This window comes from Nematostella vectensis, chromosome 1 (assembly GCF_932526225.1).
Source record: "Nematostella vectensis chromosome 1, jaNemVect1.1, whole genome shotgun sequence".
NCBI lineage: Eukaryota > Metazoa > Cnidaria > Anthozoa > Actiniaria > Edwardsiidae > Nematostella > Nematostella vectensis.
Genome location: NC_064034.1, coordinates 17,090,064 through 17,108,930, shown reverse-complemented (window position 1 = coordinate 17,108,930; position 18,867 = coordinate 17,090,064). Strand labels below are relative to the sequence as shown.

The 18,867-nt window shown below is 39.3% G+C and overlaps 2 protein-coding genes across 2 annotated transcripts; both read left to right on the top strand.

Annotated features, from left to right (window-relative positions):
* The first annotated feature begins 373 nt into the window (after positions 1 to 373).
* LOC5507582 (5'-AMP-activated protein kinase catalytic subunit alpha-2) lies at positions 374 to 8,424 on the top strand. The gene is made up of 15 exons (XM_032376302.2): positions 374 to 676; positions 1,619 to 1,760; positions 1,839 to 1,932; positions 2,031 to 2,113; positions 2,532 to 2,681; positions 2,784 to 2,853; positions 3,370 to 3,418; positions 3,851 to 3,956; positions 4,832 to 4,934; positions 5,215 to 5,329; positions 5,870 to 5,961; positions 6,050 to 6,104; positions 6,609 to 6,757; positions 7,008 to 7,073; positions 7,267 to 8,424. The coding sequence occupies exons 1-15, from the start codon at positions 571 to 573 to the stop codon at positions 7,546 to 7,548; spliced, it is 1,662 nt and encodes a 553-aa protein (XP_032232193.2). The 5' UTR covers positions 374 to 570; the 3' UTR covers positions 7,549 to 8,424.
* A 4,153-nt stretch (positions 8,425 to 12,577) lies between these two features.
* On the top strand, positions 12,578 to 18,583 carry LOC116614823 (coiled-coil domain-containing protein 91). The gene is made up of 8 exons (XM_032376285.2): positions 12,578 to 12,727; positions 12,869 to 12,974; positions 13,106 to 13,174; positions 13,431 to 13,495; positions 14,401 to 14,503; positions 17,474 to 17,601; positions 17,681 to 17,773; positions 18,028 to 18,583. Exons 1-8 carry the CDS (start codon positions 12,659 to 12,661, stop codon positions 18,172 to 18,174), a joined length of 780 nt encoding a protein of 259 aa, XP_032232176.2. The 5' UTR covers positions 12,578 to 12,658; the 3' UTR covers positions 18,175 to 18,583.
* Positions 18,584 to 18,867: the final 284 nt, after the last annotated feature.

Here is an 18,867-nt window from a genome sequence, read left to right as displayed (position 1 = left end):
GGAACAGCTTTTTCATTTACTCTTAAACCCACCTTAAAAGGTGCAAAAGGCTGTTGCAAAGCAATTTTTTTGTGTGTATGTGTACAAGGAAAAGAAATACGTAATAGAAATTCATTGGTTGAAACGACCTGTGTAACAAAAGTCATTGGTACCAATTATAAAACATCTACATCTACATCTATGGAAAAAGCTTAAAGATTTTTTAATAAGAAATGATACACTTTTTGGCCAACAACCTGTGCCCCCTACCCTGGGTACCAGAGGCTCTGTAGCGACGGGGCCGCGAAGCTCGGAGCGTATGGGAGACCTGGTACCTAGGGTAGTGCCACCCCGTGTTAGCCCAGACCTGGGACTCTCTTTGCGCTCGACATTCTGGCTCGCGTGAATGTCGAGCATATCGAGCGCAAAGAGAGTCCCAGGTCTGGACTCCCCCCTGTGTATCCGCCTAAACATACTAAAAAAATCAAAGCCTGTTTATAACAAACAATCAAGGAAACCCTGAATACCCCAAAGTACGCACACAACCCTGGGCAAGCGATAACAATCAAGTCACGTGACCTCGCAACCAAAATGGCGTCCACGTCGAAGAGGGCAAGCTTGGCCTTTAATAAACTTGCTATCGGGAATTACAACCTTGGCGAGACTTTGGGAGTGGGGACATTTGGTAAAGTAAAACGTGAGTACTTCTTCCTTTCGTTGCAACGCTTAGAATACGTATATAGTCTAAAATAGCATAATTTCATGAGAAATTTATTGCGTGTTGTTTGTGTGAAGTGCAAATACAAGTTCAGCTGTCCGCTGTCATATGTAGAAGCAAGGTAACTAGCGTCATTTCTGCTGATGCAATGCCCCTTTCATTGCCCAGATAGATAGTGTAGGCTAGCTAGGAACTCTTTATAAGTCTGGATCGCCTTTTTACCACATTTGAATTCACGTCGAAGTCTCTCTGTTTCTTTGGTCGTAAGAGTGTGAAGTTTTCTAGTTGCCTTGCGAATGGCAAGCAGTTACTGCAATATCTTTTATGAAATGAAATATCTGCATGCCTGATAGTCGAGAGCATATGACAAAACACTTTATGTAAGCTTTGGAATTTTGTGAAAAAATGCTTAAAAATGATTAATATTTATAAGCTTACCAACCAAAAACCGTGTAAAAATTAATAGTGTAATAATTGTTATTGATTCCCCTTGAAGCATAGCCTAAATAACAGGATTTTTATAAAAACACTGTAATTAATATTACTCTGTAAGATATTCCAGTAGGAACATTACATGTCATGAGCAATATGAGACTGAATTGTGTTTTGCTATTTCAGAGAAGTTGTCCTAAATTTTGAACCAAGCACTGTCAAAAGTCCGCTTAACTTGTCAGCACTAGGAACTCGTTCCCACTTAGAGCATTTCTCAGTTTATTAGTATTTTAGAGATATCTTATATCTAAAACAAAAACAACTATCCCTGCTCTATGCTAGCCAATTGACAATGCTATCAGAGTTGTCTTTGAATATGTACCACAATTTATGTATATAAACAAATTAGCACATGACTTTCGGATCTGGAACTACAGATTATAGGGACCACAGATAATAAAGAGCTAATATGTATGTTTATCTTTCAAGTTGCTGTGCATCAGCTAACAGGACACAAGGTGGCTATCAAGATTTTGAACCGGAACAAGATAAAGTCTCTTGATGTTGTTGGCAAAATCAGACGAGAAATACAAAACCTAAAGCTTTTCAGGCACCCTCATATAATAAAATTGTAAGTAAGAAAATATTGCACTGCAATTGTGCATTTATTTGTGATAAGATATTTTGATATGTTGCTGTCATCTTTTAGGTACCAAGTAATCAGTACACCCACGGACATATTCATGGTGATGGAGTATGTCTCGGGAGGGGAGTTGTTTGAATACATCTTGAAGCATGGAAAGGTACAGTGTGATAAAACATCTCATTTCAAAGTGCAGGTACTAACTTAACAACTCTGTTATATATATAATATTGAAGACCGTTTTGTATCGTGTTGTAGTTAGAGGAGAAAGATGCCAGAAGGTTTTTCCAGCAGATAATATCAGGTGTTGACTACTGCCATCGCCATATGGTTGTCCACAGGTAAGTTATTTAAACAAGCACAATAAGCACAACAGCTTTGAACGAGAAACATATTTCACACTAATCTCTGTGGCACTTGAATATAATAAATACTAGATAGGGAAGTATTCAAGAAAAATACAAACTACAAGCAAAAAGGATCAAAATGTAGAAAGTAGTGTTATTCAGAAGTGAAAACAATACAGTGTTTGGATTTCACTAAGTCTGAATTCATATGTTCTAACTAAGATTTGATTTAAACAAGAATAAAACAAGTTTTATTGATGGAAGCCATCTAGAGGCCCATTGTCTGAGTGCCTTTGGCATTTTGATTTGTTAGTTTTTCTGCATTGCCTGCTAAAAGCAAGTCTTTAGTTTTCTATATAATTTCTGGAGGCAAAAGGCAAAATGCAAAGCTGAAAGTCTATTTATTTTTCAGGGATCTGAAGCCTGAAAACCTACTACTTGACTCTCAGCTGAATATCAAGATTGCAGATTTTGGTCTGTCTAACATCATGACAGATGGGGAGTTTTTACAAACAAGCTGTGGCTCTCCTAACTATGCTGCCCCTGAAGTCATATCTGGAAAGTGAGTTGACTTTAATTTCTATGATAATTATCTGTTTATAAACAGAATCTGACAGTTCAAGTATTACTGTATTTGCATTTTTTATGTTATATATTATTTCAGGTTATATGCTGGCCCAGAAGTTGACATTTGGAGTGCAGGTGTCATACTCTATGCTCTACTTTGTGGCACAGTTAGTAACACATATTTTGTACCTTTTTAAACCTATTTGATATTTTTAAATTGAAATTGAACTGAAATGAATTTTGAATTAAGTATAATTGTATTTTTATTGTTATTATAATTATTGTTAAGAATTTTCTGATTCTATTTTATGTTATTATTGTTATTATTTTCATTAACTTTCAGAGTAGGCGGCGGAGATTGATAAGTAGGGGGTGGAAGTCATTTTTCTTTGTAGTTCAAATAAAACTTAAGTTGACTTTTTAAATAAAATAGCTGGCACTCAGTGGAAAATAGCCTGCGCTTCCGCTATGCTAATGAAACCCCTGTTGTTATTATAATTATTATTTAAAATTTTCTGATTCTATTGTATGTTATTGTTATTATTATTGGTTGTTGTTGTTGCTGCTGCTGCTGCTGTTGTTGTTGTTGTTATTATTATTACATACATTGTTATCAATTATTCATTAGTGGTAAGTATCATCTTAATGCTGAGCTCTAATGGTTGTAATGTCCAAATCGCCAGCTTCCTTTTGATGATGAACACATCCCTACACTCTTCAGGAAAATCAAAGGTTTGCATGTTTATTTGATATTTCTAGTACCCAGTATTTAGACTTCATTACATATATAAGGTACACTTCTAGTCACAATTTGTCAGTACATCTTGTCCCTAACACTATGAATTTGTTGATTTTGTTCAATGTCAGTTTTAAATCACCACCCTATTTTTATGTTTTTGTTTATGCTTAAAGAAACATCTCCCAAATTATTGATGTTTGTATTAGAAAATAGAGTAAATGTATAAGAAGATATGATCATTTTTTTTTAGAAAAGTAATTATGGTGTTGACAATTAAGATTCTAAAATTCTAAAAAGGGAAATGTATAACAGATACTTTCAGACTGTGAAGGGGAAATGTTCTGTACTGTAATCCTAGAATGCTTATGCTAGCGTAGCTTCAATAATTAAGTGTAATTACAAGAACCTTTAACTCTTCCACGCAGGTGGTGTCTTTCATGTCCCTCCTCACCTTAGCTCTGGCCCGGCATCTCTGCTCAATGCCATGCTTAATGTTGATCCAATCAAGAGGGCCACAGTTCAATTCATCAAGTATGTGAATCAAAGGCTTACATACCCAAGGTTGTTCACCTCAAAAGACATATCACGTGGCTACATGTTAAAATTTTCCAGGCTTTGTAAGCAATCCACTGTAACAGTGGGTAGCTCGCCAGAAAAAAATATATTCAGCAATAACTGAATATGAATATGGTGTCCTTGATATCAAATTATGAACAATGTGCAAATGCCAGGGAGATCATGAAGAATTTACAAGTTTTTTATTGTTTTACTCTTACCTCTGAGGGATTCTTGTTGGTATGTGCATAACATTTGTCCTAAACCTAGGCTCATACTGTATTAATGCCACCTTAGTTTAGCTACCATATTTACCCCTGTATATGCGCACTTTTTCACTCCAAAATGACCTTCAAAATTAGGATGCATCTTATATGCAGAATGACACTTTTTATAATTTGGATGGAACGAAGTCGAGACCAATGGTGATTTTCAAACGTTAGACGATGCCAAAGATAAAGGACAGTCATGGGGTTGTTCTTCATGGTAACACTTTGGTTTTAGTTCTATTGAATCGTTCATTAACCAATGGCAAATTTGCTTTTTGTGTAATTTTTTTTCTTGTATTACTGTAGCACGCAATGCAAGTTTTAAACATTTAGACTTTTTTACTATCTTGAGCTCAAAATTCTGGATGTGTCTTATATGCGGGTAAATACGGTATCCAGCAGATGTATTGGAATTCAGAACTCGACTATTAGTGGAACAGCCATTGAAAATTCCAGGAGAAAGAATTCTAACACTTAAATCTGGTACTGCTATTTAACAAGTAGCTTCCCAAGACAGGCAAATTTTTGCTGCACTTACTAAAAAATGTCCTTAGCAGCTCATCTGTAGTTTTGTTTCTCTAGGGAGGATGATTGGTTCAAAACAGAACTTCCTGGCTACCTGTTTCCCGCCACCGAGTTAGGTAGCAATGTTGTAGATGATGAATGTATGGCTCAAGTCTGTGAGGTGAGTTGTTGGTCATATATAAATGCTTCCATCAAATACATAACAACAGTGGTAGGTCTGGGTTGATTTTTCTTCTTTTTTCGACGTGCCTCTTCCTCAACCTCAACCAATGCGCGAAATGCTAGAGATGAGGCGTGAAGCATACCATTTTGACCTTGTGTTGATTTCTTTCCATGATATCGCCACACCCACACAGACAACAAGTTTTTCTACAGGTTTTTTTTGTAGTCTGTTGTGTCTGTGTCTGTACAGTAAAAACTGCATTGTTTTGGTTGCAAAGAAAATGAACTGCCAGAAGGGAGATGTAATAACTGCGCTGAACTGTGGTGATGCACATGACCAATTACGGGTAGCCTACCATCTAATCCTCGACAACAAGCGAATGCGCATGCTTGGTAAGTCATATTTTACTGCTGGTATCAAAACTATGAATCACACAATGGTTGTGCTCCTCCTTGTAAGTTTAACTCAAGAGTCTTTAACATTCTGTTTTTGCTTATAACTGAAAGCACTTAGATCAAGATCTCACACTCAAGTACACACTCATCAAGTATATATTTTTAGGTAAAGAATTTGATTGATGTCTTGTTTTGTAACAGGGCCTTTCTTTGCCAATTTTTTTCTTTCTTTTACATTTCAAACAATTTAATGAGCTAGAGTTTAACACCTGTTGATATTTTTCATGGATTCCGTATTGCCAGCTGAGCAGCCTGGAAAATATAAGGAATCTAGGAATGTCATGATGACCTACTGTATTAGCTAATCAGAGTTCGCATATAGCTGTTGCCATAATATAAGAGTATCAATTGTGGATCACTCTTTTAGTAGTACTACAACTTTACCAGCCAAGATATGGGTCACACGCGATAATACTAAAGGAGGATCTATACTTTGTCGGGGTTTCTATGTGTAATCATACTGATTGTCACCTTTAGCTGAAGGCTCAAGTCATGTGGCTAATTTCTACTCATCCATCTCACCCCCAACCTCTTCATTCACTGTCAAGGATTACCAAATGACGATAACGGTGAGTGTAATCAGTCAGTACTAGAATTATTGTCCTTTGGAAGTGATGAAATTGTGTGACTCATGGTCATGTTTACTCGTGTGAAAAGACTACTGCCCAAGGTTCTCCATCTTCGTTGACAGCCCAGCCGCGGCACAGAGCAGGTAATTAATCTGTTTCATGTCAGTTTCTCTGGCAACTAGATAGTATTAATTCCAGCTTTTTACAGCTGTATTGCTACATTCAGATCCAGAATCTGTATTGGTTTTTCTAGCAACTAAATAATATTCAAGCTTATTAGTTGCCTACTTCATCCAGAATTGGTCTTGGTCTCTCTAACAACTAAATAAAATTATTCGAGCTTTTTAGTTGCTCTACTTCCAGCCACGTCGGTCTTGAAAGCAAGAGGCTCTATAAATCTTTTCCCACGTTCTGCTTTTTAAACTAACGGGGGTTGGTGGGGTGGATTTTCAACCTCTGGACCCCAGGGTATCTTGGAATTGGACTCTAAAACAGAATCTTGGGTCTTCTGCTACGGATGTTATGTAAAACAATTTCCTTTGTGATACATTTTATGGTCGTATGTTACCCTAAATACTAGGAACCGATTTGTATTCCCCTGTGTGGCTTTTGTACTGTATGTATTCACTTCTGCTGTTTCTTTCCAGGGTCACTGCCGACCACACCGACTAAGAAGTACCCATACTTGAAGCTATCACAGGGCAAGAGACCCAAGTGGCACCTGGGCATCCGCTCCCAAAGTGAACCAAATGATATCATGTCTGAGGTCTACCGTGCCATGGTCACGCTCGGATATGTAAGTCATACCCTGAGCTTAATGTGGTAATGGAACCTCGTAGGTCGATTGTGTGTCTGCTTTCCAGTAGATTGTGTAATTGTTTATGACACTTTGTTGCTCGATTGTGTGACTTTCTTTGACAGTTTCTAGTCAATTCTGTGAATATTTATGATACTGTACGTCGTCGTTTAAATATGAGTCTTTATGACATGCACTTACAAATTGTCATGAAAATTGTATATAAATTGTGTTTGTGTTTAATTTCTAGGAATGGAAAGTAGTCAACCCGTTTCATCTACGAATCAAGGGAATAAACAAAGTCACGGGAAAATGTGTAAGTGTATGGTAATGCCCAACGCGGCAAAGTGCGGCTTGACGTCAATGGCTACTGACTGGATGTACTTTCTAATCTTTTTTCTCCTACGTTCAACAACATCTCAAGATTCTTGAAAATCCTAACATTTATTATTAAGACTTAAGAGTATTTTACAGATGTATCTTTGTGTGACCCCATGTTTTTTCTTTAGTCGAAGATTGGTCTTCAGATGTACCAAGTAGACCGCAAGAGCTATCTCTTGGACTTCAAGAGTCTGAGCGCGCCGGAGAAGTGGACAGAAAACGATGGATGCAATCAAAACGCGGGCTCGGGCCGGTCTTCACGTCGATCATCTGCCAACTCGTCTTATAGCAGTCTTAAAGACTCACAATTGAGCGAGCAGAGCCCTCCAGCAGCAAAGGAAGTGCAAAACCATCACATCATGGATTTCTTGGAAATGTGCTCTAATCTTATCATTGCTCTTGCGTGCTGAGCTGGACCGTGTACACGTGACCCACCGAGCAATTGCGTCACAAATAGTCCAAGGCAACTAACAACCCTGTTTGGAGCGGGGGTCTTTATTAAAGAGGGGGAGTAAGATATGGCGGTATTGGGTATAACAACCCACTTCAATTGTGTTCTGTTATATTTAGGGAGATATAATGATGGTGTATGCCAAATTAAGGTATGGTGTGGATGATGCAGTAAAAACCCGCGAGTAAAAAAAGGGTCGGCACCATTTGTATAAGAACCCGTTTCGACTAATTTATTTTGGAAAAATGTTTACCACTCATTGACCGAGTGTGCGGTCAATAATGACGACGTCAATAATGTATTTATTGTTTAGCGTTTTGATAGGCTTTTCCATCACACAGGGGCGGTAAGGGGGATCCCAGCACGTTTCACGAGTTTCAAAAATCGGAAATCGCGTTTCACGATAGACTGACTACAAGGATCAATCTTTACTCGAAAATCACAATTCACGATTTTTAAAGAGCATAAATCACGTTTCACGCTGATCAAATTTCGCCATTCACGAACCACGGCGAAGGTATCAATCACGGATCACGGTTTTTAATTTGTTCTTTTCAAAAATACCACGCCCCTTACCAGTGTTGCGTTGTTTCTTAGCGGGCTGTACGGGAATGTACGGCTCACTAAAATAACCTAATGAGCGCGTGTTCTGTGGCATCGTAGCTGTAAAATCAAGGTTCTTACTCGCAGGTTTTCGCTGTATGGCAAATAAAATTAAAGGAATAAACACTATCAACGCGAATAGGATAAGATTTTTTATTAGATAAAGGAATATATAATGTTAAATATAGAAGCCAAAATTCGATTGAATTGAAAATAAAACGACTTTTTTGACGAAATATGTTCGTTTACAAAGATTGCTATGTGGAGAAGCAATTTCATTCGCAATATTCTTTCACCTTGCTACGCAACAAGAAAAAAGCATTGTAAGTTGCAAAAAGACGATACGCGCGTAATTTTCCTGCCACTCGCAACACAGGCAGCCCAAGCTCATTATATGTAATTTGACGGTCTTAATTTAAAATCTTCAAAATATAATATTTATAGTGGGGGAGAAAACTCAGCAACCCTGTGATATTCCTGCCGAATGGCTTCAAACTCGGTCGAGTAATAAACGACACAAGTGAGTCATTGCAAGTCATTTTATTCATAAATACACAATTTTGAAGATTTTTAATTTTGCCCGTCAAATTACATATAATGAGCTTGGGCTACCTGTGCTCGCAACGCAACGCAGGAAAAATTGTGCATAGGACATTTATGGGCACACTGGCGACATGACGACAAAGGCGCGGGCTGCTCTAATGCCTCTGGTGCACACTAGTGACATGGGCGCGCGCACTCTTCGTATATTCAAGTGTGAATGGTTCGACATTTTGACATAAACCCGACATAACGACATGGATATAACGACATAAGAGAAAAAACATGTTTGTTTCTCTTATGTCGTTATGTCCATGTCGTTATGTCGGGCTAAACAGAGTGCGCGCGCCCATGTCGTTATGTCGCTAGTGTGCTAGTAGAATCAAAAAGCCCAAACTGTCGCGATCTCGTACCAGAACAATGAATACAATACACCAAAAACTGGAAATCGACTCTGCCAAATTTTCGTCTTTAATAAGACATCACTATTAAGACCCCGCGGGTAGATAGACTTAAGCCGATAAGCCCACTGGCCTTCCCTTTCCCTAAGCTGAGCCTCAGAGTTACACTTATCTATAAGTTGTACCATAACATTATTAAGACCTAAATGATTGTCGCAATGAAAATGTTGATAGATAAGGTCATCCTTAACTCTTTCACTAACCGGTAAACTAGGGTGCTTATTTAACCTACTTTTATGATTATTAAAACGCTTCCTAAAACTATTGATAGTAGACCCTACGTATTGCTTGCTACACATAGAGCAAGTAATTAGATAAACAACAAAATCTGAGTTACAGTCCAAGTCAAAATTAGTGACATATTTCTTATTAGTAACTGTACTGCGAAACTCCCGCCCTGTCTTAAGAAAGGGTCTATTCCAGAAACTATTAATACTAATACGGTTACTAGTACAGTGGGGGAGTCTACTATGGGTCTTAACGTAGTTGTTAATTTATCTAGCCGGGAACTTAGCCGTTGGGAGGTTGCTCTTCTTTCTAAGGGTCTTAAATTTTGTCCTACTCCTAATGGATGTTTTTGCTTTACGTAAGGATGTTAATGATTTCGTTAGGCGTATAAGGTTAAGGGAATTTTTTTATGATCCGGATGCCGTAGATGCAGATTTTTCGGAAACCCCAGCTTTTAGAAAAAAATCATCTTGGTGTCCGGAAAAAGGTCGCGAAATTGCTATAGAGGCGTACGCTAAAGCCTTGGAGGAAGAGATCGTATCTTCAACCAAACAAGGTAAGATTTATAGTAATTTGACACAGGATGAACGCCGAGCTCTTAAGGATTTAAGGTATGCTAAGGATATAGTTATAAAAGAGGCGGATAAGGGGTCTGGGGTAGTGGTCATGGATAAGGATAAGTATATTCAAGAGGCACTAAGACAGCTCAGTGACAAGGAGGTATATAAGGAAACCAAGGATCTCACGCAGTATATTACGGAGCTAGTATATGGAAGGGTACGTAAGTTGTCTGCTGATGGATTTATAGATGATAAGACTCTAGATTATCTTATCATCAATGGTAAGCCTAGGGCAGGTCGATTTTATCTCCTCCCTAAAATACATAAGAAGGGTAACCCAGGTAGGCCAGTCATATCGGGGTGTAATACTTGCACTGAAAAGATATCTGAGTTTGTAGATTATCATATTAAGGATTTGGTGCCATCTATACCATCCCATATTAAGGATACTAAACATTTTCTTAATATAGTGAGATATATGGGAACTTTACCTCAGGGGGCTATCTTAGTCACAGCAGATGTGGTTGGGCTTTACCCCCACATACCCCATGATGAGGGGTTGGAGGCTCTTAAAGCCGCTTTGGACAAACGTGGTAAGTTATCAGGTGATTATATTCCTACTGAGGACCTTGTGGACTTAGCTCGCATTGTCCTGGAGAATAATAACTTAGTATTTAATAAGAGGCATTACTTACAGGTATTAGGTACGGCTATAGGTACTAGAATGGCACCATCATATGCTAATCTTTTTATGGCTAAAGTTGAAAAGGAAATCATAGACTCTTCTCCAGTTAAGCCTTATTTATGGCGTAGGTATATCGATGACATTTTCATGATCTGGACTGAAGGTGAGGACGCTCTGAGAGAGTTTATGGCTCACATGAACTCTATACATAGAACTATAAAATTTACGTTTGAGTGGTCCACTACTCAGGTAAATGTTTTGGATGTTTCACTTACTCTTAGGGATGGGTTAATATCTACAGATCTGTATAGTAAGCCTACTGATAAGCATCAATATCTTTTTCATACGTCCTGTCATCCGTCTGCTTGTAAGAAAGGCATTCCTTTTGGGCAGGCACTACGTATTCGCAGGATATGTTCGGAAGACTCTTCTTTCGAAAAGAGGGTATTAGAGTTACAAGGTTATTTAGTTGATAGGGGTTATGACAGCAGGTTTGTGGTATTCCTAGGGACGACACATTGAAAGACAGGCGTAAAGGTAAGAATGATCGTGTACCTTTTGTAGTCACTTTTCATCCAGCTTTACCTAATTTACCTGGTATTCTTCGTAATTTACAGCCAGTTCTAGAATCTTCTAGTAGATGTAGGGGTGCTATTGGTAGGGTACCTATGGTGGCTTATAGGAAACCTAGGAGTTTAAAGGATATGTTGGTGCACTCCTCTCTTAAGGAGGAAAGTACTCAGGTTAGAGGTTGTGGTAAGTGTGGCGGTAAAAGGTGTAGTGTGCTAGTGTGCACTTGAACGGTGCGCGCGCCTATGTCATTATGTAGGGCCCCTCTGAATGGTCACCCGAAATTTCGATGTGCTCGCATGCTCGCGCAATTTTTTCCGCCGTGCTCCCCTCTCTGGGGGAGGGTTTAGGGGTTTAACCCCCTCCCCCATCACTTTGGGCTGCCAGAAAGCCATATGTACCCCAAAAAAATACCCCCTCCCCGCTTTGACACTGAGCCACCCCCCCCCCCCCCCCTTTAGCGAACAGCTAGATTCACCCCTTGCCCGTATCACCCATAGTCTCCTTCACAGTCCCCAGCGGTCTGAGTCACAAAGCGCTCCCCGCCCGTAGGGGCTGCTCAGATTCGAACTACATTCCTTTCCCATTGTCTGTACATCAAGATGATGTCAAACGGCTAATCCAATCAAATGCCTCTCCATTGAATAATGAGCCAATAAAAATACCATTGAACTGTCATTCCTGTTTTAGCGCGAAATCATATACTCAGCTGAGAAAACTTCAGCTGAGAATTCCACAAATTCAAAGCAGATGAAACCAGGTTTCAAAAAGCAAGAGATAATCTTCAGTCTGTACAAAAAGAAATTAAAAGTACATTCAAAAGAAAAAAACCGAGAATCAAGCGTCTGCTTAGCGCTGCAGGCGATGGGAAAACACCAAAAGCTTCAAAAGTGTTGCAATTTCCCGTCACAACGCCATCTTGCGCTTCTTTCTCCCACGATGACTTCGAGAACGATTTAGGATGCTGGACCCCACAAAAAGGTTTCTTCCGCCCTTGTCAACAAGTCCAAAAGTTTGGTCTTGTGTTTCGAGCATTTCCGCATCTCACAGGGACTACTAGCACTAAACAAACAAGTGTCGGTTCTCACGCTTCTTCTTCGAATGATAATACACGTATCGTGATTGGTTTGCTTGCCATGGCGCGAACGGTTCTCGAAATATGGTACCCAAATTTGATTAGCTAAAAGCGGGGAAGGAATGTAGTTCGAATCTGAACAGCCCCTACGGGCGGGTAGCGCTTTGTGACTCCGACCGCTGGGCGCTGCGAAGGAGACTATATCACCCAATGCGCTTGAAAACCTGGTCCTTATCTCTGATGGGTTTGCTGTGGAAAACGATTTTGGCGGGAAAAAACGCAAGCGGGCGAAACAATTGTTTACATTTTTTCTGTCTCAAACAAAAACTCCGGAAAGTCAATAAAACATGTCGCTGTCCAAAGTAAAACAAGTTTTGCTGGACAAACTGAATGATGATTTCATAAGGTGGCAAAAGGTAAGACCATATTTGACGAAGTTGTTTTTACATCTAAAAAGCTTGAATATGATCTCCGGTTTTGTCGTCTACTTTTATCCGACTTTTAGCGTTACACGCTTCATCACTTGTCAAATGTTCTTTTTATTTCTAACTTTTTAGGCCACGTCTGATATTTCTAAAGAAAACAACTCTCTCGTCATCCAAATACGATCACTACAAAAACAAATTCAAGCGAGCCAAGTAGCAGAGAAATCTACTTTGGAAGGTACTTTTATAAGCTTACTATTACTTACATGAGAGAGCTCGGAAAACTAAACTATGAAACTCTTTTTTTTCAAAATATGTGCTTTACTTTAGTGTAAGTACTTAAGTAACCATATTCCCTTTACTGTTAAGAAAACAGCAATCTTAAGATCATGGTTGACAAGCTGCAAAGCATTTTGCTGAAGCGCTGTGATTTAGAAGGTAAGCACCCATTTTTGGTCGATCCCGGCAGCGTGTCAGCGGTCTTATTTTCCACTGTGTTGCTTTCGCGATACGAATTCTGTATCCTACCAAACACTCAGCCTTTGTTAGGAACAAAGACATAAAACACAATGCTAATGAACAATTATATTAAAAAAGAATTCAATCCAAAAATTTTCTAGACAATATTACCTGTTCCCTAATACTAAAACCTTGAGTTTTAGCTCATGTTTCCCAGTTTTTTCTTCCCAATCAGTTGAAAACAGACAAAAGAGGGAACAAATTGCAAACATGAAAGATACAGCAAAAAATCTGGAAGAGGTAAAATCTTAAATACAATTACCATATATTTATTTATGAGGATTATATAATAATCATAAAAAGAAAAAATGCTAATGGCCATGTTTGTTAAGTGAACTTTTTTTGCAGATTGTTTATGATGACAAGAATAACAAATTCTGTCATATGAAAGCAAGCAAGATTACTGGTACATTATTGGTGATGGACTGATATCTAAGTAGGCCCATAGCCAGGATTTTGAAGGGGGGAGGGGGTTCGTTTACCCATAAAGCGGACCACTTTCTCTTAGGGAGCTCGCCTTACATTGAAGTGGTACTTATATAAGGTTTTAAGGGCTTAATTTTCCTCAATTAGGGTGAACCCACCAGTCAAGCGGCTATGGGCCTGCTAATTAAGGCTGCCATGAAGTGGCAAGTACCAGAGCATAACATTCCCATGGGGGGGGGGGGGGGGGCTCCCATAAAAACAGACATGGGTGAACAACATCAAAATCAATTTTGACCCTATGGGGTAGCAACAGGTGTGGTCAATAGCAATTGTTACCCCTAAGAAGTAGCACACATGACGAATTCTTATTAAGACGAAAAATTTGTCAAGTTCCAGATTTTGAGGAATCAAATATACCCAACGTCGTCGGGCTTATATCAGCACAACCATTATGTTTTACAGAGACACACAACATACTTTTTCAACATTGTGTAGACTCATAGCTCTCTACAACACCCCTAAACAGACCATATAGTTTTTTTTCTACAGCTTGTCTGTACTCTTTCTATAGTTATACCATATACCTATGGTATATCTTTCCAGAAATTGAATGTGCATCCCTCACCTCAACAAAATCTATCTAATATCTTGCATGCCTAGAACAAGTCAACTTTAGATTTATATTTAATTTAATATTGGTTGTTATTACGATGCACAAGGAACATAAGAAGCAGATGCTAGAATCAATGAAAAACCTTGAAGCTGCAAATGAGGCACACAAAAAGGAATTGACAAGACTTAAAGATGAGGCCGCTCAGCAAAGTAAGTCTTATTTCAAACATTGAACTTATTTGGCAATTGTTTACTAAGCCAAGGGGTTGCTGTTCCATAGCTGATTGTGGGGTATTGTAGGTAAGGGGTTGCTGTTCCATAGCTGATTGTGGGGTATTGTAGGTAAGGGGTTGCTGTTCCATAGCTGGATGTGGGGTATTGTAGGTAAGGGGTTGCTGTTCCATAGCTGATTGTGGGGTATTGTAGGTAAGGGGTTGCTGTTCCATATCTGGTTGTGGTGTATTGTAGGTAAGGGGTTGATGTTCCATATCTGGTTGCGGGGTATTGTAGGTAAGGGGTTGCTGTTCCATAGCTGATTGTGGGGTATTGTAGGTAAGGGCTTGCTGTTCCATATCTGGTTGTGGGGTATTGTAGGTAAGGGCTTGCTGTTCCATATCTGATTGTGGGGTATTGTAGGTAAGGGGTTGCTGTTCCATAGCTGGATGTGGGGTATTGTAGGTAAGGGGTTGATGTTCCATATCTGGTTGTGGGGTATTGTAGGTAAGGGGTTGCTGTTCCATAGCTGATTGTGGGGTATTGTAGGTAAGGGCTTGCTGTTCCATAGCTGATTGTGGGGTACTGTAGGTAAGGGGTTGCTGTTCCATAGCTGGTTGTGGGGTACTGGAAGGCAAAAGGTTGCTGTTCTACTGTCCCATAGATGGTTATTTATTAATGGTCCATTTAGTGTTTGACATCCTGGACGTTAAACTTTTCTGTCTTTCTCATTCTCCTTAATCTCCTACTTCATATCTCTTCCCTTCCTCCTCTTTCAACTCACCAAATATAGTTTTTCCTTTTCCATCTCCTCATGATCCTCCTCCATCTCCCCTAGATTTCCTGCCCCATTTTTCTTTTCCTTCTCATTTCCTTCCTCATCATCTATAGTTTATCATTCTCCTCCTCCTCCTTGTGTGCTGCCCCTGTGTAATTGCCCAGGGTTCAAAATAGCGGCCGGCTGCCGGCCGTTTTCTGGTCTTTACCAGCTCTTTTTTTCTGTATTTCCCTCACATATTTTGAGTATGCAGGCTTTTTTCCCACCGAAATCCACAAAACCGGCAAAATCTAGCAGATTTAAAAAAATATTTTGAACCCTGTTGGCATTTGCCGATCATGTCTCACGTAGTTAAAACTATCAAGGTTAACCTTCACCTATTAGCGACATGTCAGTGACAACACCTATTGACTCGATACCGAACGCTGCTACCCCAGAACGGGTGTCCACAAAACGCAGACCTAAAACCTAAAACTTAAAACCTGTGACCCCAAAAGCAACGACCCCAAAAGCTATGACCCCCAAAATTTTGCCGTTATTAGCCTACCTTGTTTCCCAAAATGGCTACACAGCGTGGAAGTTTCATGTGTAATCAGTGATCCTTATGAGATAATAAGCTTATTCAATTTGTTTTTTTTAATTGGGAAATAGGGAACTACTTGTGTTTCCTTCCAACCAATCAGGTTTCATCTCTGTCAAATGATTTGACATTTAGCTGTCACAGTGCACCTAAAAATATAAACAGCTTTGCGAAATTATTAGAAGTTTTTCGACAAAATGAGACTTTATTTAAGTTACTTGTTCTTTGTCTTTCTTTCGAAAAATGTCGATGCCACAGCAATTTTGGGGGTGCAAGTTGTCTACAGACATCGACAAAACTAGGACTCCAATAATTATTTAGCCAATATATTCATAAACTTTGGAAATTATAATTTACTTGTCTGGAACCCGTATCGGCACACTAAGCAAAAGCTTTCTTCCTCGCCAGGGAGTCCGAAAACTTTTCTGGGGGCATTTTTCTAAATTACCGGTAATTACCGGGTCTGTTAGGTTACCGGGAGAGTGGAAGCGTGTCTGAAAAATAAGTGCAACTACAATTTTTAATGGGACAAATAAACGACGATTAAAAATAGTTCATTGGCGCGCGAATGAGAATATTTCCTCCATGAAAAGCACAACAATTAGGATCACTGATTCCATATGAAACTTTCGCGCTGTGTAGCCATTTGGGAAACAAGGTAGACTAAATAATAACTGAAATTTTTGGGGGGTCGTAGCTTTTGGGGTCACAGGTTTTAGGTATTAGGTTTTAGGTCTTCGTTTTGTAGACACCCACCCCAGAACAGGTGATTGCTCTCGAGCGCATAATGTCGAGAATACCTGTGGCTTTAACATGGGATGAAAACGTCCCCTTACAAATGATATAAGCATGCCCTTACAACCCTTGCGAGTGCTAACGTTCCTTTAAAAGAAAAGAAACGTCTTGTCCATGGTTAAAAATAGAGAAACGATGTGGAGCGCCCAGCCCAATTACGGCTTCATCCTAAACTAATTGTATTCAGAAAGACTAGAAAATAAGTCTTCCCACACAAAAACACGATTCATGCTAATTCGGTGCATTATACTACTGCAGTCACTTGAAATAAAATACCGACAGCACCACAAATTTATATTGTATTGTTATTGGTCTTCCCGGATTTTTGTTCACAATTTGCGCGTTCACAGTGGCAAACCGAGGCACGTCCCTTTTATTCTGCGCGTTCGTGTTTAAAGCCGCATTGTCACCAATTTACTTCCGGTCGATTACCTAACAATATCCGATGATTTTTAACGGAAAACGCGAAAAATATTTCAAAATATTGAAATGAGTGTGTCTATTGGAAGTTTCTTTGAGGATGTGATTGATAATTTAGAGAGGATGGCCTGTTAAATATTTCGGATTCTAATAGATTCTTTTGTCTTTTAACGGTTGAGGTTTCCGTCGGACCTCCGGAAGTGAACTGGTGACCATGCGGCTTTAAGCAGCCATTTCTCCGAGTCTGGTCGCTCAAACATTGCATTTTTATACTTTTATTTTGCTTTCCCTTTGTTGTTGACTTCCATTTACCCGCCGCTTTGAACGGTACAGAGGATCACCATTTTATTACTCAACATACTAAGAATAATGGGCTAGTGTTTTGCCCCCTCAGCTAAACGGGAGCTTGCACTTACGGATAAGTCCATTCAGGAGCAGGCCTGTGAGATAAGACAATTACAAAAGCAACTTGTCGATATGGAGAGGGAAAAACATACAGAACTCGTCAAGCTACGGTTAGAGGTTAGTACAAAATTGATGAGGTAGGGGTGAGACTGTCTGTAGAAATGGTACATATCTAACTTTTCTGCTTTATTTTCAGTATGATGCTAAATTACTCAAAGTCCAGAAGTCGAATGTGAATAAATCGCAAAATGGTCAAAATGCCAACAGTAACAGTGACATATTTCGCAAGGTATGTGCACTTTGGCTGCCTCGTACCCAGGCGCTTACTAGTGTGACCGGACTAAGCGCGCAGGGGTGCTTGGTTAGAACGACTCCCGTTGACCCTTCCCTTGGTCCTTTGAGCCAGCGCTAAAACCTTCCCATGGCTCATTGCGCTCACTAGTATTCGCTTGTTTGACTGACTTGAGACGCCTGGGTACGAGGCAGGCACTTTGGAGTAAACGCTGGAGGGGCAATAATTGAGTCTCATAATTTCATTTGTAGAAGTTGCAAGCGGTAAGGTCAGAGTCGGAACGTGAGATTACAAACTTGAAAAGTAAAGTGGCACAACTAGAGAGACGGCTGGCCCGAGAACAGAACTCTCAGACACCGCATTCGCAGCCTTTTTCACTCAAAAGGAAGAGGTTTTAGAACAAGAACAAAGGCACCTCATTAGCAGCAATTTCCGCCACGTGAAATCATTTCTATAATTTATCTATCCTTGTTCTTATGTTTGTTTTGCATCCTCTCAGTAAAGCAAATAACCTCTATACTACCTCCGACTACATGATTAATTTTTGGGGGTGTTCATTAAATACTCTCAGAACTAGGGAAAGGGAAAATTTGACTCCCCTCAAGAAATAGAGACCCTTTTGGAGCGCCCGTGAAGGTCGCAGGGAAGTCTAGAATCTGTGTTTCCTAAGTATTTCTCCGGAAGAATATTACCGTAAGTACGTAACTCTTGTGCTTCATAGGGAAAAAACTGGACGCATCGTCGTGTGCGACCTTGTATTAAGTAAATATCATTTATTATTTTAAATTAAACAATAGTTCATTTTAATTTTACAGTCATCATATTTGAAATTAATGATATCATTTATATGGTCTTTCGTGTCCTCTACATCATATACATGTTTTTAGCCCTTTTCGCTTTATATACCGATATAATTTCTTCTTACTCCAACAACTTTAAATAATAATATAGCAAATAAGTTTTATGTATTAGTTTTTTTTTTTGTATTTTGCAAAATTTCTTTTAAAGGAGAACATGGCACCTAGCCCCTTTTTTGCCAAACTTTATTTTTACACATTATAAAGTATTGTTGTTCGGTAAAATTGTTATCG